The 22,534-nt window shown below is 40.7% G+C and overlaps 1 protein-coding gene across 3 annotated transcripts in view; it reads right to left on the minus strand.

Annotated features, from left to right (window-relative positions):
• Window positions 1–875: 875 nt before the first annotated feature.
• WIPF1 (WAS/WASL interacting protein family member 1) overlaps window positions 876–22,534 on the minus strand; it is a 116,683-nt gene continuing 95,024 nt past the window's right edge. For all 3 annotated transcript variants that reach the window (XM_020288375.2, XM_076005659.1, XM_012753389.3), the window contains 6 exons: window positions 21,876–22,005; window positions 16,616–16,801; window positions 13,332–14,099; window positions 9,011–9,223; window positions 8,204–8,317; window positions 876–3,963 (listed from right to left, as the gene is read on the minus strand). In XM_020288375.2, the coding sequence (XP_020143964.1) occupies window positions 3,908–3,963; window positions 8,204–8,317; window positions 9,011–9,223; window positions 13,332–14,099; window positions 16,616–16,801; window positions 21,876–22,005 (1,467 nt within the window). In that variant the 3' untranslated portion in view covers window positions 876–3,907. The remainder of the gene's footprint in view (window positions 3,964–8,203; window positions 8,318–9,010; window positions 9,224–13,331; window positions 14,100–16,615; window positions 16,802–21,875; window positions 22,006–22,534) is intronic.

Genomic DNA, 22,534 nt, shown 5'->3' on the forward strand with positions numbered 1-22,534 from the left:
AATTCTAAGGTTGCCCTATACATAAGGTTCTTTTCTGGCCCTTAATTTCTGTGATTTCAAATTGAACCTAATACTACTTCTTTGATGACTGAACCAACAAGTATTTTCATTTTCCAGGCCTGTGGGGCATAGGGATTGCCAGCCTGTGAGGTGACCCTTGTTTAGAGGTTGCTTTGCATTTCACATACGGATATTTTTTCTATCTAGGAGCTTAAAGGAAAGGAAAGGCTTCTTTCCTTTAAAAATCACTAGTGATTTCCCTTCTAGTCAATTTGGCTCCAGTTAATCTGGGATCATTATGTAAATATTTGTTTCCTACTTCATACTCATAGTGGATATCATTTATTGAGTGTTTACACTGTCAGGTTTAAATGCTGAGTGCACTACCTCAATTAATGTACACATTAGTGCTATAAGATAGTTCTTTATCGATGAGAAAAGAGATTTAGCAAAGTAACTTCCAAGTAATGGCTGGAGCCAGTTCTTCCCGAGCTCTTAACCATTGTGCCATATTGAGATGGGTAGAAACACACATACACAGTAGATAATTTAAAAAATTATCAGCCTTCCTAAATTCACATTGGCCTTTCCTATATGTATCAGTGTCCATGCTAGTCTTCTAATTTCATCTCCCATCGCTTCCACTGTCCATCTCAGAGGAGAAACATCTGCCTCAAGTAAACAAACAGATTTTGACTAAGGTGCAGGTTTTCAGAAAAAACAAACAAGAAAGGATTAGCAAGTAGGTACAATGAATATTTACTTCCCTTTTTTTTTTTTTAGTTTACCTTTCTTTCACACAGTATAAAACAGAAAACAGACACTTGCTTTTTTGTTTAAATTTACATAAACAATACTTAAAGAAAAGCCACCAGTTGACACGGTATCATTCTGCTTTTATTTATTGTCTGGCTAACTTACAAAGACGCAGATGTCTAGGGTAGACTCTACCCTACCATTTACACTGTCCTGATGACATACATACCAAAATGTGTCTGTTTACATAGTGCAATGGTATGAAAACATTTTTTTTCTTCCTCTATAGTCCCTGACTATAAAGAAGGAAAAATTAATTTCATGCCAAAAATTTTCTGGGCACTTTAACAATCACTCCATTTCTGCTACTAAAATAACAAAATTGGTATTACAAGTTAAAATATAAAGACCTAACAGTTTTTACAAATATGCAAATAATCTGCTACTTAGACATAAAAAGTTGATTTCTTTCAAATCACAAAGGCACCATTGGATTAAACATTTTTCTTAGCTTTTACTAAATAAAATGCATAGTGAAATAAATACTGAACACTGAATTTTAATACTGTAATACATTTCAATATAAAATGATATGTGAATGTTAAAATACTGTATTGCATCTTGAATATATTTATCTGGAAATTTTATGGAAAAGAACACACACATAAGCTCTGATTTCAAGGAAGAAAACACTCATTTCTGTGATTTGCTATAGTTGAAGATTTTAGCATAGAACTTATTCAAAGTTTAAGATGTAATTAGGTTTCTAACTTTGAGAGAAAGAGTGTAGGTGTATTAATGAAATATTCACTTAAAAGATACATTCTAAAACATCTCTATTCTGGATAAATGGCAACTTTAACCTGTGACCCTGTTTCATACTTTAGAATGGTACCTGCAAAGTGGAGATACAGAAGGAAGTTGTCCACTTCTTACTACCCCTTATAAAATTCAGAGCTTTCTTTGGGTCGGACTTTTCTCCACCATATTTGCTAGTAAGGCCAAACTGCATCTTTTGTGAAGTGGGTCATTAGGCTTGATCATAGAGATTTTTTATTACTGTTGATGTCAGATCAAAGAATCAAAAATAAAATGATGCTGCTAAATTATCAAAATGCTAGAGATTTAAAAAAAAATTTTCAAAATATTTTGCCAAGCTTGTTACACCTTTATATTTCTTGATTTTCTTGGGGTGAAGAGCCCCAAATGACTGTATGGAAGGTAGATGAATGGCAAAGGAGAGGGGAAACAACAAGTTTTCTAATGTACTGAGCCCAGGACTTTGGTAAGGAAAGTTATAAAAATACAATATATTCAAATCAGTAACTTCATAATTTATTAGACATCCCATTTATTAGAACTCTGAGTTTGTTTGCTTTTATATAAATGAAACAATTATTTATTCTATAAATAGGAATGCATCTTTCAAATTTTTCTTTGGATTGATTTCTTGTTAGCATCTCCCAGTAATACACGAATAATACACTGAAACCATGATACAAAGTTTAGGTAGATATACATATATATATGGTCATGTGCTTTTAAAAATTAAGTAATGGTAATTTTAAACATAATCAACCGCATAAAACATCTAAGTGGAAATATTTTTTCCCAACTCTACAGCTAGATTTAAAAGTCCCAGTAAAATTTTGTAAACAAAATCATATAAAAAAAGGCAAGGCTGGCTCTTCCCTATGGTCCTTTAGCAGAACTTTATTTGCATAGATCCAAGACACATGATTCTCCTAGATAGCCTCAAAACAAATTCCCTCCAATGCCCACTAGCAATCACCCTAATTCAACACTCAACCCTGTAAACATCGGATTTAGAGTTTTAGAGGATTGCCCATCAACTCAAGTCTGTTCCCTTCTTCCATGTTTCTGATTTGATACCTTTCTCTGACTTTCTCCCCCTCCTGCAAAGCCTTGCTATCCTCTCCCAGCCCAGGGGCTTGCTGAGCTGGAGAGAAGTGAAGGCTGGAGTCCAACTGACAAGTCAGCGCACGAACCAAGTGGTTCTGAGCCGGGAAGCCCCAACAGGCTTTCAGTTTCCTTCCAATGGCTTTATTCCACATGACTGTAAACTGTTCTAGATCGATTTGTGACCTTGGGACTGTGAAGCAACACTTGTACACAGACATTAAGGGAAGAGGGAAAATATGGGAGCAAAATTTAAGGTCAAGCTGCCTGTCAAACAAGGTGTTGGGTCCTAACTTTATTTTTAGTCTCTGCTTGAATTGCTCAAGCTCAACATGCCTTTTTTGTTTAATGCAAAAATAAGAGGTGTTTGCATCAAACCTTTGTGCTGTCCAATATGGTAACCACCAGCTACATGTGGCTACTGAGCATATAAAACATGACTAGTCACATTTTCATGGAGATGTGCTGTAAGTGTAAAATGCACATTGGATTTTGAAGATTTAGTACCAAAAAAAGAATGTAAAATATCTCATTAATATTTTTTATATTGATTACAGGTTGAAATGATAATGTCTTAGATGCATAGGGTTAAATAAAATACAACTAATTTCACCTATTTCTTTGCACCTTTTTATAAAAAGCATGGCTACCAGAAATTTTAAAGTTGTATATGGGCTCACATTATATTTCTCCTGGACAGCTCTGTCCTAGAGCATAGGTACCTCTGACTGCCAAAGCTTGGACATCCTGTAACTGCACAAGTTTTCATGTGAGCCTTTATTCAGCAACGTGCTTAGGTGGTCTGTGGTTTATGGAAACAGACAGGAGGCCAAGCATGCGGAAAAAGGCATGGAAGAAGACAACTCTCAGGGATTTTAATAATTGCAGTCTGTAGCAAATAAGCAGTGAATGTTCCAATTTGGTTGATCGAAAGCTGGGATACAATTCATCTCTGCCTACTTGCCACAAAAGCCTATCAACCCCCCAGCAGCCAGCACAGGCAGGCTGTAGCTGAAGCAAGCAATTGCTCTCGGAATATACACAATATAAAAAGCTAGGTGCATTTCTCTACTGGATTCCCACCCCTGTACACGCATATCCCCACTCACCCCCACTCCTCCCTCCTGCCAATATGAAGGGGACAAGGGAGAAAGGGGGTGGAGGGTGTGCAATTCTCGATAGCAACGGCAGGAGCAGCTCTGCAGCTTGCGCAGAGAGGAGCAGGCAGAGATCACCTCGGAATGGGAGGAAGTGGTGGTGCACCCCTTTCTCTTCGGTTGGATCCACCTTGAGTAAAAAAACAGACAAAATATACTTTTGATTAGGAAGTTTATGTGCTCACTGTAGAACCCAGGGATGGTTGCAAAGGCACTCACTACCTCACCCCCATGACCCAGGCTGTAAGCTAACTGTGTGCCCCACAGATGAGACGGGAGAAGTGAGAGGAGGAAGCACCTAACGATCTGAATAAACATTAGTAGAGGATGACCAGCCACTGGCTTCTGAGAGCTTGTACAAAAAATGCTTTTCACTGAGTGCTGTGGCTCATACCCATAATCCCAGCACTTTGGGAGCCCAAGGTGGGAGGATTGCTTGAGGCCAGGAGTTCCAAGACCAGCCTGGGTAACATAGTCAGACCCTCTCTCCCCATCTCTACAAAAAATAGAAAAATTATCCAGGTGTGGTGGCATGTGCCTGTAGTCAGTCCAAGCTGCTCCGGAGGCTGAGGCAGGAGGGTCACTTGAGCCCAGGAGTTCAAGGCTGCAGTGAGCTATAATGATGCTATTGCACTCCAGCCTGGGTGACAGAGTGTGACCCTATCTCAGAAAAAAATGTTTTTCCTGTTATAACATAGTGTGTTTTTATTCTAGATTTAGAAAATACTGATGAGCAAAACAAAGCAAAAAATGCATTCATGCTTGCACTGCCCAGAGATAACCAATAACATTATGAGTACATTTTCCATTAGAAACAGTTCCCTTTTTTCTTCCAGAAATAGGATCATACACATGTTTGAACATCTTTCAAAGTCATTACTCTTTGCAAATATAATTACTAATGACATGTTGCATTCTAATGTATGGCTATACTATATTTTATTTATTTCATCAATCCCCTTTTGTTGGGCATTTAGGTATCTTCTAAATTCTAAACTGCTTTTTTGATAGCAGCCATGTTAATGGGTATGAAGCCGCATCTCACTGTAGTTTTATTTGCATTTGCCTAATAATTAGTGATGTTGAGCATCTCTTCATGTGCTTATTGACCATCTGTATATTTTCTTCAGAGAAATGTCTATTCAAGTGTTCACCCTTTTTTGTTTTTAAGAGACAGGGTCTTGTTCTATTGCCCAGGCTGGAGTGCAGTGGTGCAGATCATAGCTCACAGCAACCTCAAACTCCTGGGCTCAAGCGATCCCTCTGAGTAGCTGGGAATATAGGCATATGGTGCCCCACCTAGCGAATTTAAAACATTTTTTTAGTAAAGACATAGTCTCACTGTGGTGTTGCTCAGGCTGGTCTCAAACTCCTGGCTTCAAGACAGCCTCCTATCTTGGCTTCCCAAAGTGCTGGGATTATAGGCTTGGCCTCAACCCATTTTTTAATTGGGTTGTTTTTTGTTGTTAAGTTGTAGGAATTCTTTATATATTCTGAATATTAATCCCTTATCAGATATATGATTTCCAAATATTTTCTACCATTCCATGTGTTGCCTTCTCACTCTGATGTTGACGTGATCTTTTAAAAGCTATCCATGTTTGTGGGCTATCATTGCATAGTAACCAGGTTTAAAACCCATTCACATTTTTAAAAAATTCACATCCACATTTATTGAAGCTGTAACAGGGGTTAGGCATGCAGTCAGGTGCTCAGATGCTGTGAGCAGGTCTACCAGGGGCACATGTCAGTCGTGTAGATCTGCTACGACCACTGCTCTGAGATGCAGTGGGCTGGCACTAGCAGATTCTTTGGAAGGCATCTTGACAGCAACCCTAGTACTCTATGTAGGGATTTATGAGACAGAACAAAATCTCTGAGCAAGGAGAGGAGTTAGAGGAAAACACTGGAGGAGGTGCCTTTTCCTCTCATCATCCCAACCAAGTATTTTCTTGGGCAGGCATCTGAGCAAAGACTCATCTGGATGCAAACCAGCCATCTATCATGGAGCCGTGACCATCAGCTGACATGCCACAAGTGTCAGCAAAGTGAGGGCTGGCCTCGTGCAAAGCTGTGATTAGGGGGCGCTCCACGTGTACTCTACATTGCTCAGGCTGTCTGGGTACCCTCCCAAGCTGTGGGCTTGGAGGCGGAGGCAGCTACAGGAGCAGAATAAAACTTGGTAGTTGATAGTACCTTATTTGTTTTTGTTAGACAGATGAACATTATCATTATCAAATATTAAACATGCCTAATGCTGGAAGTATTTAAAGCAAATATACAAAAAAAAAAAAAAGGTTGGTGGGCAGTGGAAATTAATTCACCAATTTAAGAAATATTTTTAAATGCCCACTATGTTTCAGGCTCTGCACCACTCAAGGAAGATGTGATGTGAGCAGGACATAGTTCCAGCCCTCAAGTTGCTTACCCGAGTATTAAAGAGGATGGGGGATGGAATATGCGCAGCTACCAAATTAAAAATCTGGAAGGTATGGGGAAGATGGTTCTGTTATTGATGTAAAGATACAAATAATATTTAAATTAGATTAAGAATGCTTATAAGAAGTCAGGATATTATATTATTATCATATTATATTACCTATATATATTTTGAGTATAAATGAACAACTCCTTAAAGTGAATTCATTTATTAATGCCCAAAAGGGAACAAAAACAGGCAGATAGAAGCTATTCTGCTCTTCTGATGAAAACCCCCACACACCCCCACACACTCAAAGATCTTGGTTCTATGCGAAGACTTTTCACCAAAAATTTCAACCACCAATTCTTGTATGATAATTTTATTATTATAGTTATATCCTTTATTATAATTAGGTATTATCCAGGAATGCAGTATTCCACATATATACATTTTTCCAGGAATTAAAGTTTTCCTTTCAAGCAGCAACATTCTGTTTACTGCTAGCATTCGTTCATGGAAATTTTCCCCAAATATTTCCTAACTCTTTGAATTTTTCTACAGAGTCACAAAGTGCAATTTGAGTCTATTAACTGAATGTGACTTAGTCCAATAGAAACATGTGGTACTGTCCCGAGCTGGACTGCATAGCACAACTGTGCCTTTACCCCCGCCTCTGCCCTGAGACTGCCATCTGTCACTTCTCCCTGAGCTCAGTTTGCTCCTAACTGGCCTTAGATTGAGCTGATATTAATCTTCTGTAAAGTGGGGAACCAACCAACCCCAAATTATTTAAAAACTGCATTAGGAAAGAATCCGTAGGCTGTGTGTGTAAGGCACTCTGCTAGGGAATAGGCTATGGCTAGGGATGTTGTCATCATTATTTAACTCGCTCACACACTTTTTCTCCACATATTTCTGGCTTGGGAATTTGGCTCTGAGGCTAAGACTACTTTAGGTCTAAAAACAATCAAAATGTCCAATAATGGTAAATTATTGTATGTTGAAATAAAAACCATGTAATAAAATGGGGAAGTGTTTACTAAGCAATGTTATGTAAACCCCACCACCAAAAAAACCACACTCTGTCATTATAACAATATATAAATTCAGAATTATACAGATAAAAATCGGAAGAGAACCTGATAAAATGAAAATATCTGTTATGCTATGTGAAGAGATTATAGATTTACTGACAATTGTCAGGGAATGCTCTGTAAAGCTATGATTACAATACATTTAATAGATCAGGTCTGTTACAGTGAGTTTTTGTTATAATTAATAAGACATTTTGCCAGTCTTTAAACTAGTGGGAATAGAAAATGACTCTCCTTGTGGTTTCTTAGGAAGATCAAAATAGGGGAAGATTATCCAAAGAAGCAGAATAGTAACATTTAATACTAGCAAACCAAAGGTATTTTGAGCTTATAATGACGCATTCAAATAATCATTTCTCATATACATTCTGGGCATCTCCATTTCCTTTCTGCATGTGGAAAGAGAATTTACCAGAATTTGTTTATTTATTTATTAGACAGAGTCTCTCTCTGTTGCCCAAGCTGGAGTGTAGTGGCATCATCATAGATCACTGCAACCTCAAACTCCTGGGCTCAATCCTCCTGCATCTGCCTCCTGAGTAGCTGGAACTATAGGCGTGTACCACAACACCTGGCTAATTATTGTATTTTTTAGTAGAGACAGGGTCTGGCTCTTGCTCAAGCAGGTCTCTAACTCCTGAGCTCAAGCAATTCTCCTCAGCCTCAGTCTCCCAAAGTGCCAGGATTACAGGTGTGAGCCACCGTGCCTGGCCTTTTACCAGAATTTATTAGATGGCTCCAAATGGGGCTCTCTACCCCACTCAACACAAGAGGCCTGGATTTCCTATGTAGTTTGAGTGTACCTCAGGCTATTCAAGTATGAATCTTTCAAAAGCCCTGGTAGAAATACTCACTGCGGCTTTCATTTCTTGCCAATTTACTGGGATAACTTTTGGCCGTTGGTACATATGGCTCTGGAGGTGGCAAATCAGAAATCGGATGGAAGTAGAATCTGTTTTCCCACTCATCTGGGGGGAGAAACAAACAGTATCTTCAGTGACAGACAATCTGCTGTGAAGACTTATGTGATGAAAGGCACAGAATTAAATACAGAGAGAAGGGCACAAATCAGTTTTAGTTTTCTGCCTAGAAGTTTACAGAAAAGCGGGAAGTGCGACAAATGTCACTGATTGGGCGCATCGATAAAGCTGGCCTGCAAATGAAAGCAAAGTGGTTTTTCACTGGAGTCATGAGGACCCAGCCAGTCCCTCTCAGGAGCTGGGGACTAAGGTAGGGAACCCGTTTCCTCCCACCAGTGGGCCCAGGGGAAACTAGGACCACTCTGGTAACAGTGGAAGAGATAAGTGGCTTAGCATTTGCAGGCCACTGGGCTTCTTACCTAGAGCCAACTGTTCAGAAATGTAGATACGAAGAAAGCAAGCTACAAAAAATGTTTCTTTTCAGAATTCTGGAATCTCTGGAAAGTTAAGCAAAATGAGACTCCAACAAGGGACAGGTCAGAGAAAAATGATCTGCCCTTTGGGGGAGTGGGGGATGTGGATTATTATTTTTGTTTTGAAGTCATGGTGGGCTCTAAAATGCTTAGATAGATCAATGCGGTGTAGTGTGATAACAATGATGGAACAAGAAATGTTAACTCAGACAAGCAAACAACACACAAAAACAAACTGACCATTCAGGGAGCTGGGCTCGCACCTCACCTTCACAGGGAGAGTCTTGGAAGCCATTTCTAATTGATGTTGCCGGTGGGGGCGGGGGAGGGGCCCCAGCACCAGGCCTGTCGGGAGGGAGGGGGGGCCTGGGCCCGCTCCTGGGACTGTCCACTCCACTCCTGGACGGCAGCTGCGGGGTGGCGGGCAGCGCCCTCGACGTGCTGCCATTTCTGCTTATTGGAGGAGGCGGTGGGAGGGGGCCTGGGGAAAAAGAAGAGAGGACACTTAGTGCAACGCCTTATGTCCCACATCGCTACCATCATGGTCGTCATCGATGTACAAGTGACGGGCGCCTGCCGGACACATGGCCTTTAGCTAGGGAGAAATGGAGGAGACTTGGTAGGAGATTTAGCTGAGAAATGAGTAAGCACATACGAGCACAAAAGTGAACATAGGTACACATGTATGTGTAAAACAAGTGTACATTAATAGCTAAATTGCTGTTTTGGCTTTGAGTTAGTATTGAGATTGGAGATGATACAGTAAAATTGAAAACAGGTAATAATCTGTTTATACTGACAACTGTATAATTAAAAAACATTTTATAATGCTTTTAAAGAGCTATTGATCTAATTACTGTGACATGATGAAAGAATTAATAAAAAAAGAATAGGATTGTTACAAAGTTACTTTAGCTCTTCAGAAGAACTAAGTTCTTTAAATGCACAGTATTACTGCTAATTATACAAGCATGTTTCTATGATGCATGTGATCTGTTTCCAGGCAGAAGTGGCATCAGGAAACCAAATCCCAGTCATTCTGAGAGCAGTAGGAGTTCCTTTTTGGTTCCTCTTCTTTGGGGAGGCAGATGAACACAGGGAGTGACAAATAGCTAATCAACATCCGTCCACAGCTATAAATGCGAATGTGGGTCCTAACCCCGAACAGGCTTGCTACCTTATAGAACTCGGTTTCCTGTTTATAAAAGAGTGCCAGATAGTCACCTTTCCCATGGCACTGATGCCAGGAGCAATTAGTCAAAAAGCAAACAGAAAGTGAAAGTACTATGTAAATATTTGAAACCATGTTTTAACTAGAAACCATGGCAGGGTTTAACTAGAAATTTTTAAGTTCCTAAGAAAAAAGTCAAAATAAATTCTTTTTGATAATTCAAAAGAAATCAGTCTTGCTTTTTCCATCCTCCAAATGCAGAGGCTATTTGGGTAGTGAGTAAATTAAACAACAACAAAAATAAAGCCAAAGACATGAGCATCTTCTTGTGTAAATCAAAATGGCCTTAGAAAGTATTCCTGATCTTCAGCAGTGTGCGCCATTTGTAAGATGCTGACACTGTACGTAAACACAGTGTCTTACACATATAAATATCTCATCAGCTACAGATTCAGAATCCAGCTAGGAACCTTACATTGAACAACCCTGGCAGAAAGTCTTGCCTCAAACACTCGATGGAGGCACTGCCCAGCCATGGGTGGTCTCTCCAGGAGTCTTCAGTGCCCCCCTGGAGTATTTATTTATTGCCCCAACTGCTTGTCATTGCTGGAGTCCCAGGCAACAAGAGTTGATTTATTGGAGGAAAAGTGTCTCACATGCTGTGGGTTTAACTTCACTGGTAACACAACCACATAGCTGTCACTAAACAGGAACTAGACCTCCAACATTAAGGGCCTGGTGCAATGTAACTTGATCTTCATCTCTGCTCATGTTCCTAACTCTCCAACTTTGTGGCTACCTGCTCCAAGACCCTGGCGGGCACAACAGAAAAGAAAGCAGATTTCCATTTCCCATTGGCAGAATAACAATAAAAATGACCATTTATCGAACATAACTACATGCCAGGAAGTAAGATAACCACTATATACACTTGTTGCATTCAATTCTTATACCGACCCTGAGAGGTATAGGGACAGCAGACAAGGAAGGCCTCAGAGGTTCGGGAAGCTTAAAAAGCCCAAGTCAGGAGGGTAATGAGGGGAAGAGCTGGGATCTGACTCCAAATCTATCAAATTCTAAAGCCCACTCCCCTAACAATGATGCCAAACAACGTCTCAAAATATAGATGGCTCTTGATATCTCATACTCTCCTTGTGGGAATGTAAATTAGTAGGAATTTTTTGGAAGGTAATTTGGCAGTACCTATGAAATCCATAGTGTACTCTGCCCACCCATCGACCTAGAAAGTCCTTTCCTAAGAATTCATCCAAAGGAAATACACAGAGATGTGCACAAATACTCAGCTATAAGGATGTTTCACTGAATTATCTACAACAGAAAAAAAGCCAGAGACAGCCCATATGACCAAGTGCGGAGACTGGTCAAATAAATCAAAGTACATTTGTAGGATCTAATATTTTATAGCTATTAAAAGTCAGAATAATTATATCAGAAAATGTTAATAAAATATTGTTAAATAAAAATTACCAAACAATATACACAGTGTGATACCAATTTTATAAAAATGTATATACATGCATTTTAAAAAGATGGAAAGGATATATTAAAAATGTTATCAGTGATTATTTCTGGATGGTGGTGGTGGTAGGTTTATAGATGATTTTAATTTTCTTTATAATTTTTGGTATTCTTTTTATTTTTTTATTTTTTTATTTTGGCATATTATGGGGCTACAGATTTTAAGGTTTCAATAAATGCCCATTTCCCCCCCTCTAATTTTTGGTATTCTTATACTAAACAGGTCTGACTTATCTAATCAAGAGAAACAATAAATGTTCTTTGTTGCAGCCTATCATATTTTGGGGAAGATTAATCTGTTGATTCATCCATTTGGGAGAGCAATGGCATAGCAGTTTAAGGACTGGTTCTCAAACTCTGGCGCACATTATAATCCCTGGGGAGATGCCCAGTCTGCGCCCCAGACCAATTATACCAGGAACCCCGGGAAGGGATCCAGCCACCCATGGTTTTTAAAGTTCCCTGGGTGGTTGTAGTATGTGATCAAGCTCAAAGAATGGTGTTTATTAGGTTCCTGAGGTCACAGGAGCAAAGGTTAGTTAACTTCTACTAAAGAAAAAAAATGTCCCAGCTACTTGGGAGGCTGAGGCAGGAGGATCGCTTAAGCCCAGGAGTATGAGGTTGCTGTGAGCTAGGATGATGCCAAGGCACTCTATCCCGGGCAACTGAGTGAGACTGTCTCAAAAAAAAAAAAAAAAAAAGCCCCATTTCCAGACATGATGAGGTACGTATGAACGTATGATAAGATTAAATTTAAAAAGTAGATGGTTCTACTGAATCCATTAATAACTACTGTAAAATGAATTAAGTGAGTGTGTTCCACTAAAAATGCCTGCTATAATTAGGAGAATACAAACTCCAGGCAATCCTCACATTTCATTTCATACTCTCAATGTTCCTCCCTCAGATCAAGGTTTCTCAACCCTGGCTTTCGCAGTCCCGTCAATCCATGAAATTGCTTGCAAATGTTGAGTTTATGCCTATGAGCATTTTTCTAAAGAGAGGGTCTATACCTTTATAAAGAGAAGGTCTATACCTTCTATACCTTACCTGAGAAGGTCTATACCTTTACTTGATTCTCCAAGGGCCTTATGTACCAGAGGTGTTAAAGAGCAAAACAGACTTTTTAACATGTGTCCTTAATGAGCAGGGAAGGGGCCTCAAAGTCTACCAAACGAAGAGAGAGTATAGGAGAAGTTCATTAGCTCTTAAATAACTGCTCCTCTTGTTGGAAAACTGGAGTCCTCCCGCAGGAGATGGGAATTTAGTTTCCCAATTAAGACAACTGAAATTCACATTAGACAGGCAGGGTAGCAGAATGGCAACTTCAGAGAGCAAAGATCGAAGTTCCAGCCTCTTCTTTATGAACTAGCTTGTAACCATTTAACTTTACTGGTTACTCAGTCTCCTCATCTCTAAAACGTGAACAGAAATATCGATCGCAGGCCGGGCGTCGTGGCTCACGCCTGTAACCCCAGCATTCTGGGAGGCTGAGGCGGGCGGATTGCAACCAGCCTGAGCAAGAGCGAGACCCATCTCTACTATAAATAGAAAGAAATTAATTGGCCAACTAATATGTATAGAAAAAATTAGCCAGGCATGGTGGCGCATGCCTGTAGTCCCAGCTACTCGGGAGGCTGAGGCAGCAGGATCGCTTGAGCCCAGGAGTTTGAGGTTGCTGTGGGCTAGGCTGACGCCATGGCACTTTACCTGGGCAACAGAGTGAGACTCTGTCTCAAAAAATTAAAATAAAAATCGATCCCACTTTGCTCAGAGATTTACACGAGGTCACCGTGAAATCATACACGTTGGACTCCATTCACTCATAGGGTCACAGGCTGGGTCTTAGGCAGACCACTCGCCCCACGCCTCGTCATACCTGATCTGCCAGGCGGGTCCCTCACGGGAGGAGGGGGTCTCTCGTTGGGCGGCGGAGGGAGCGGACCCGACCGTCCCGGGGAAGGCAAGGGCGGTGCGGACGAGGTGAGGGACACATTCCGCTGCGGCAGCCTTGGGATTTCGTCGTTGCCGCCGGACCCCGGAGGCGCGGGGAGAGGGCCAGGCCTGCAGGGCGGCGGCGGGGGCGGCGGGGCCTGCGAGGAGGAAGGCCGCGGGGCGGAAGGCACCGGGGGCTTGCTGTTCTGGGGCGGGGGAGGCGGCACCGCGTCCCTGTGCACGGAGGGCCTGTTGCCCATCGGGGGCGGCGGCGGCGGCGGCTTGTCATCCACGGCCCTGCTCGGGGTCGGGGGCAGCGGGGGCCTGTTGGAGAAGGGCGAGGAGGAGCCCGAGGCAGCCTGGCGGATGGAGCCCCCTCCGAAAGCTGCGCCTCGGCTTCCGGGGAACGGCGGAGGAGCAGGCCCAGGGCTGGGCTGCCTGGGGACGCCGGGCACTGCGGGGGACCCCCGGTTGTGCAGGCTTGATTGGCCGGGCCTCGGCGTGTTAGGCACTGGCGGGGGGATGCCGTCGGGCTTGGAGCCCGCGTCGGGCCTCGGGGGAGGCATTCGGCTCCGCTGCGGCTCCGGGGGGCCGCTCCTGTGGCCCGCAGAAGGCACGGGAAACCGCCCCGGGCCGCCAGGGGGCGAGAAGGGTTTGGCGGACATGGCTCTTCCTCCCGGTGGCAGAACTGGTGGTCGGCTTCCTCCCGAGTCTGAAGAACAGGAAAACAAACATCCAGGTAGGAAATTAGGAACCCTAAAGAAGTCAGAGAGCTCGAGTACATTCCCAGCTACTGGAAATTCTTTCTCAGAGTGCTATGAAATCTAGGTGTCCATTATTTATATAGATTGTGTTTTGTGTGGCCTTTCTTGGAGGCAAAGGAGTAGACCACAGCTCTCTTGTTTACCTTCTAGTCCCAGGGCTACAACCCATCAGCTTTCAAAAGGATTTTGGAGAGATCTCCTAGCATCATGTACAGACAAGAACCAGGATGAAATTGGTAAGAGTTCTGGAGAGATCCCTATTCATTATGAGAGGACAAAAACAAGATGGCATTGGGGGATGGGATTTTTGCTAATGATGCCCATTTGTCCCCATCACCATCTCTGCCCTCTGGTCCTTGTACTTCTCTGGTTTGAAATAAAATTCAGCCACCTTAAGTTATTCCAATATAAATCTCCCTATGTGAGGGCTTACCTAGTCTCTTTGAAAAGAAATGCCCAAGAAACGGTGGGAAAATAGAATTTAAGAGTTTTGACTGCTGTAAGAAAAAACTAAGAAAGGAAAAAGAAACTGTCAAAGTTTAACTGAAAGGGTTGACACCAGTGGAAGGAATTCATCTGTAAAGAAGCAGGCAACTACACAACCATTTTACTCACTGGGTCAACTGCCACCAATATTGGCAGGACAGAACAGCTCCATGACTGCTCTGGTTCAACAAAGGGAGGAGCCGGGGGGAACCAAAAATATGGAAAATTTCTAACCCCCACCCTAGAATCTCTTGGAACCCAAGGTAATTCTCAAAAAAAAAAAAAAAAGTTACCATCTACCGCCTCAATTATGAGCTAATTAATGTATCAAATGTTTATTGAGCACCTACTATGCACCAGCCATTATTCTAGATGCTAGAGACAGAAGAATAAATGAAATGGAAAAGATCCTACACTCCTGTAGTTTACATTTTTTTTGGGAGGGTGATAACATGAACCAGTTAATAAATATTTTTAGAGAGTTATATGTACTAAAAATAAACTAAAATAGGCTGATAAGCTCAAGAGTACCTGGAGAGGCCAGGATGGATGGGGTGTCTGGGGACAGCTCTTCTGAGGATGTGACATGTGAGCTAAGGCCTGATAGAAGGAGCCAGAAATGGAAAGGTGAGGAAAAGAGGCACTTCAGGCAGAGGGCTGGCAAGTGCAAAGGCCCTGAGGTGGGAATGAGCTTCAAGTTCAAAAACAGAGATCCATGTGTCTTGGGGAAGTCTGCAGCAAATGAAGCCTGAGTGGCCAACAGGGGCTGGGGCACAAAGAGCCTTGCAGGCTAGAAGAAAGAGTTCAAATTTTATCCAAGCCACAGTAAGAAGCACTTGGACAGATTTATACAGTGGAATAACATGAACTCTAGAAAATATTTTTTATTTTGGCTTCAGTACAAGAAAAAAGCTGCATTTTCCTTGACTATGTGGCATATTTCTATGTCACCAACTTGTGGTATCTTCCAAGTTCAGATTAAGGCCGTAATTACTGTCCACCTTAAAATGTGCAGGGTGTTTTCTGCTACAACATTTTGTGCACTAAATTCAATTCCATCTTCATTTTATTATTTTATTTTTCTTTGTCTTTTGCCTTAATTTCCTCACCTACTGTTAAAATACTGAATGTATACATTTGTCAGCTGCCTCAAATCCTTTCCAGTGGGTTTTAGATAATAAATCTAAACACAGGTCTGGCAAGATACAATCTCTCACAACACGGACCAGGTAGTAGTAAAATAACCCTGGGAGTCAGTGACTTCATATGAATGTGAGAATTTCACTTTCCCAGAGGACATATTAAAAGATCAAAGAATTAGAAAGAAAATTCTTTTAACATGATAAACATTACCAAAAAAAAAAGTTTTACACTAAAATTTCTTGAGCTTCTGTGGTAGTCAGGAGAGAGCCTCATGCAGTCTGCAAAGTTTTTTATTTAGGCATGACCAAGTTCAACCTTTCTCTGCCATGATGTTCATGACAGTCCTGTAGGATTCACTTTCATGGCTCCCTGCAGAGATTACTTAAATACCCAACGTCTGTTCTGCAAAGCACCTTTTCAGATTTAGTGAGATTTGTAATTCTGTTCCATATGATGTGCTCTACACGGTGTCTGAAAAATAGCTCACGGGTATTTACTATACTAAACAGCTGGGTCAGGCTACCTCTCAAAGAAAGCTGAATCTGCCAGGTCACCTGCAGTGCCTAGGGGGCAAGTTCCATATGTTCCTTCCTTTTCTTTCCACCCTAGTACATGTTACCCCCAAGGACACTGGGCAACTATTTTATAGCTCTACAAAGCTGTCTGATCCTGATTAATAATTTAAAAAACTAAATAGAGTCTCTTTTATAAAACAGGTAACATTTCAAACAATGTAAGATGTTTTAAAGGGCATACAGCCTTAGAGGCTATGGCAAGCCTTCAAATCACCAAACTCTGGTCTTCAGTGACTGAGAGAAAAGGAAACTCTCCTTACCATTATCCCTGTTGGCCGTGGATCTCAGCTTTGGCATTCCAGCCTGGAACAGTCCTCCCAAACCTGGAGGTCCACCTCCTCCAAAACTTCCACCACCACCGCCGCCGGAGCTGCCACCTCCTCCGCCAAAGCCACCTCCTCCACCAAAGCCACCGCCGCCACCACCAGCACTGGCTCCTTTAGGTTCTGCAGAAGGAAGAAGAAAACACCCATCAGGGTACTGCACCAGTCCTAGCCCAAGTAAACCATAAAACAACGATAAAACAGGGAGCCAGCTGAACCTGGCCCCCGGTGGACAACTGGGATTTCTTCATTTGCATGCAGGATTTGAAGGGTTCCCTAACCCTTAGAACTGGAGGGGTTTCTTCCCACTCCGAGGCAGTTCCAGACCCAGTGGAGGAAGAAATAAAACAAAGGACAATTTGTCCCCACCTCACCTGCCCTTTACTGGCTGCCATATGGGTTAATATCTATTTGTTCTGTATCTTAAGCGCTGGCAAATAAAAGGATGTTCAAAGAAAGCTGGTCCCAAGGGAGGGAGAGATGCAATAAAAGGTGAGAAAAAGTAAATAGTAAAAAAGAATAAAGAAGAAATAATAAAGGAATAAAGAGAAGAAAATAAAATATAATTTTACTCCTTGTAAATATCCACCATTGAGTTGTATTTTTTCATTTTATTTTTTTCTTAAAATTAAGAACAAATTCACTAAGCAGTTTTTAGCCTGTTTTTTTCACTTAACACTGTTATTATTTCCTATGTCACTAAATGTTCTTTGAAAACATTAGTTTAAAGAATTATATTGTATGTTAGAACATGAATGTATTATAATTAATTTAACTACCCACTTCTTTGATGTCTTTTAGGTTGATTTACAATTGTTGAAGGCCAGTGGTAGGCTTTGACAATTTTTAAATTCTTTGCAATTTGAGAAGGTATGAAGATTTAATTTTATTTTGCAAAAAATTGTTAAACATTTTGAAATAGGAAACAAAAAAGAAGAAAGGAGGCCGGGCGCGGTGGCTCATGCCTGTAATCCTAGCACTCTGGGAGGCAGAGGCAGGCAGATTGCTCGAGGTCAGGAGTTCGAAACCAGCCTGAGCTAGAGCGAGACCCCGTCTCTACTATAAATAGAAAGAAATTAATTGGCCAACTAAGATATACATAGAAAAAATTAGCTGGGCATGGTGGCACATGCCTGTAGTCCCGGCTACTTGGGAGGCTGAGGCAGGAGGATTGCTTGAGGCCAGGAGTTTGAGGTTGCTGTGAGCTAGGCTGATGCCATGGCACTCACTCTAGCCTGGGCAACAAAGTGAGACTCTGTCTAAAAAAAAAAACAAAAAAAACAAAATATATTGAGTATCCTGTCTAGCCTTCTCTGTTATTTCCCATTGTCTTAGAGCTACAGTATTTTATAACTGTAAAATGCAGAAAACTGATCCTAATGCAAATGATATTTGTCCAAAGAAATGCAAATTAGTTTTATTCAGTGGAATGCAATTGATTATTGACCTGTTTTGTACTTAATTATAAATTTATTTTGGCACTTGTGTTTATATATGTGAGGTATGTTGTATTCTTCTTTGAACTGATAACATCATATTGGTTCCTTCATTAACTAGTTAAATAAAATTTTGAACATGTTCATTTTATATCTGTATGAGAGCCATGATTATAACCTCTTTAAAAACTTATTTCATAACAATCTATGTATGCATATGTATATGTATGTTTGTATATATGAGATTAAACATTATTTGAAGTTCTGTCTCTCAAAAATCATGTTGGGTCTTTGATAAGTATTACACGAACTCTACAAATTAATCTGGGAAAACTGACACTTTATGATATTTATACGTCACATTTGGAGATATGGTATATTTTCCCTCTTATTCATGTCTTCTGGAATTTCTGGTAAAGTTTTGTTGTTTTCATGAGCTAGGTTTCTACATGTTTCTTGTTAGGGTTACTTTAAATGCATTTTTATTTGTTGAAATTGTGAAAGGGATGGTTTTCCTGTTATATTTTGTAATTGGTTATCACTGACATCAAGAAATTTTGTTTGATATCTAATAAGCCACTTTGCTGTATTTTCTAAATTAAAAAGTTATAAAAAATTTATGTTGCATTTTCTAGTAGACATATGGTCTGCAAATAATAAAGGTTCTGCCTCCTCTTTTCTAACTGTGTCTTATTTCTGTTTTATATAAGTAATTACTTTGATGGCTGAACTTCCATTACAATGTCAATTACTAATGTTGCTAAAGGCAACCACGTTCGATTTTAATGAGGACACTTCTAATGTTTCAAAGTTCAATATTGACTATTGGTTTGAAATAGGTTTTTTATCCTTTCTAAATATTCAGTCAGGGAGAATCCTTCCATTTTAAATGGTTTTTAAGACGTTCTTATAGTGTAGAATTTTATCAAATGCCTATTCAAGATCTACTGAAATGATTATATGGGCTTTCTTATTTGATATGATGGATAAATAGACTTTCTAATATCTAAAATTGGATAAACCCTGGTTTTGTGTATTATGCTTTTAACATACTATTGAATTAGATTTTTTTGGTATTTTACGTAGTATCCTCTCACCTATGATGATAAGTGGCCTATTGCAGGGTTTCTCAATCTTGGAAGTACTGACATTTTGGGTCAGAAAATTCTTTGCTGTGGGTGGCTGTCCTGTTCTTTAGAGAATATAAGCAGCACCCCTGGCCTCTGCCCACTAGATGCCAGCAGCACCTCTCTCTGCCCTGCCCCCCCACCCACCCAAGTTGTGACAACTAAAAATGTCTTCAGACATTGCCACGAAAATCACCCTCAGTTGAAAACCACTAACGTACAGCTTTCTCTTTTGTGTCGGACACCTTTGTTAAGCATGATCTTAGAATATGCCAGCTTCATTACATCTATCAGATAGCTTTCTGTCTCTTCCTATGTTTGGGAATGGTTTATATAGTATTTGAAATAGCTGTTTCTTAAAATTTGAAAGCATTTACTAATAAAAACCATTTGGCTCCAAAGCTTTTTGGAGAGAAAGTAATTTGATAAAGTTTTCTTCTTTTTCCTTGCTCACTGAGGCTTCCTGAGTGAATTTTAATAAATTTATGCTCTTCTTAGAAAATTAATTTAAGATCTTAAAATGTTTTAGCATATAACTTCATTATATTATCCTTAATTTTAGAAAATCTGCTTCAGATCTCTAATCTGCTGGTTTTAATTTTATTCTTTTGTATTTTCTTTTCTTCTGGATTAGATTTATCATAAGTTTGTGTTAGCTCTATATCTCTTTTAGGTGTGGAGCTTTCTGGGATGGTTATGGTAGCTCTGCTGATAGAAGAAATAATCTGATATAAATCAAATTAGAATAACAGTTTTCAGAAGTATATGCAAAATGGCTTTCATACAAAATTTAAAAATTTTACCAATATATTGACATTGTCCTTGTCATTCAAACATTATGTGTTAATGAATGATACATTTTGGAATATTGCACTTACATAAGACACATTTACATGGTATTGAAAACTTGGAGGAACTCCTGCACTATCAGACATAATCCATAGTGTTCATTACTGAAACATCTGTCCATCTTTCAGACAGAGAAACTAACGTTGAGGACAACTAACTGGCTCCAAATCATTTAAACTGCAGGACAGGGCTGAATACAAGAGCTATCATGCATAACCATGATCAACATTCTGACATAGAGCCTGGGGAAATTTAACATGCCAAGAGATACAAAACCATGGATGAACTTTGCCACTTGCAAGAAGCTTGTGACAGTAGTATAGGAGTCCAAATAAGTGCCTGGACTGCCAGGGCATGCACTGGACTTTATCTTGTTTCCATCAAATAGAGCACATTATTAAACATTGCGGAGCTAGCTGGGAGAAGGCCTAACATTATTCCTGTTTAATGGGGGGAGAGAAGTGAATCTTGAAGAATACGTGTTTCCACTAGTAGATTCCGGTATAGGTCCAGACTGTCCAGTCCCCTTTGCCAGGGCCCTCGCTCCCTCTTGTCGTGGAGGGAATGGCTGGCCTCTGCCCCAGAGGGCGGCAGCTCCTCTGGCTCCATACCAGGGACCACGACTCAGATGGCTGCTGGGCCAACACTCCCCATATATGAGTGACTCTGCTGAGCTCCACTCCAGGGAGAATCTTGTGACACTTACCATGAGGACTAAAGGATTATACAATAACCACATCAGTTTTGTGGGCATTTTGACCTAGAGGTCAGACTGGGTGAAGCCAACAGTCACAAAGCCCACAGTTCCTTTTTGAGAAGTGATGCATTCTCATTTGCACCACCTTGCTTGGTAACAGCAATGTCCAAAGGCCTTATCATGGTCTTTCTCTTTTCATTTCCTCTAGTTTGCTAAAATCCTGCATAGTTATTGACTTATATATGAGGCACCATCTGGTGATTTTGGGAGGTCAATGTATTTCCTATTGAGTTCACGTGGGCTCTGTAGTCTAGGACAAATCTTGGGGACATCTGGTGGGCAGTGGAAAGGTCTAAGAATGTGAAGAGACAGTCTCGAGACCTGATGTTAATTACCAGTAGATCCTAGTCACGGATCATTTTTTGTCCCGTTGTAAATGTTATAAGTAGCCTTATGTTGTGGGTACTTATTTGTTTATACATATCCTGCCTGTTCCAGAAAGTATTTCAGATTTAGATGGGTACATAAACAAGTTGTGATCTCATTTCCTCTTTCTTGCTCTCTGAGCTCCCAATTATCATATCTTACACCTGATTTACATTTTCCAGACAACAAAACACTGTGACAGGATCTTCTCATTCCAAGCTCACAAGAAACTTCCGAGGTCGGCAGAACGGGTATTACCATCTCCACTTTACACATGAAGACAATCAGGCTTGGAGATGGTATGCGATGGATGTGCCAGGACTCGAACCCACATCCTCTGATTCCAGGGCTAGGGCTCTTTCCGTATTTCATGCTATCTCCCGATCTGTGGTGTCAGGAGCAATGGGTTAATCTCCAGAAAGTGTTCTGAATAGTGCAGAGAATCGCTGCTGTGTATGTCTTGGACAAAGAATTATTATATTGGCTTCCTGCAGCATTAGAAGGGAACCCAAGCCAAAGCCATGGTGATACAGTCTTTTATTTTGCTAGCTTTGCAGCTGTTGTTAACCCCCCCTCCAAAAAAAATTTTTTTTTTCTGGGAGAGGTAGGGTTGTTAGGTCATAAACCATTTATCTCCATGGAAAACAGCTTTTTTCACTTACTGTCCAATATCGGTGCACTTCTGTCATTGGTGACTGTCTTCTTCAGTTTCTTCCCTTTGCTGATATCGGAGAGGAGGGCATTTCTCCCAGCCTGCTCTGTCTTATTCAAGGTAGGCTTCTCTGTATTGGCCTGAAAGGAATCCATACACACTTGTATTCATCTCTTGGATTGAAATCATGCATGTTAACATTCAGCTGGGACAAGCAGGGTATTGGAAGCTTCTTATTAAGGTTCTGGTGATAGGCTGTAAATCCTCTACAAGTTTTAGACCCCGTACCAATCTTTTTAAGACCCAGATGTTTGGAAGCAGATGCAGCAATAAATTACATTCATTTTTAAGGCAGGAAGAGTCAATCCCTGATTAAGGTCTCTGAAAATTCAGACCACAATCTGGCTATAACCAACAGGGCCAGGTTACATGGATAGACACAAAAAGGGAATTTTAAGTCTAGGAGGATTCTGCAGGGCATTGCTGGGCTTCATTCACCAGAACATGCCTGAAGAATAGCTTCCCTTTCTCATCTTTTAGAACTAACCTGGTGCAAGGGAAAAATTGTCTCTAGCTAAAAGGGTCAGCTGTATTTTTTTCAAAAATCCACAAAGGTTTTAGAAAGTAATCCCATCTGTCTACATTGCCAAAGATGCTTTTTTTTCTTTT

This window comes from Microcebus murinus, chromosome 8, assembly GCF_040939455.1.
Source record: "Microcebus murinus isolate Inina chromosome 8, M.murinus_Inina_mat1.0, whole genome shotgun sequence".
Taxonomy (NCBI): Eukaryota; Metazoa; Chordata; class Mammalia; order Primates; family Cheirogaleidae; genus Microcebus; species Microcebus murinus.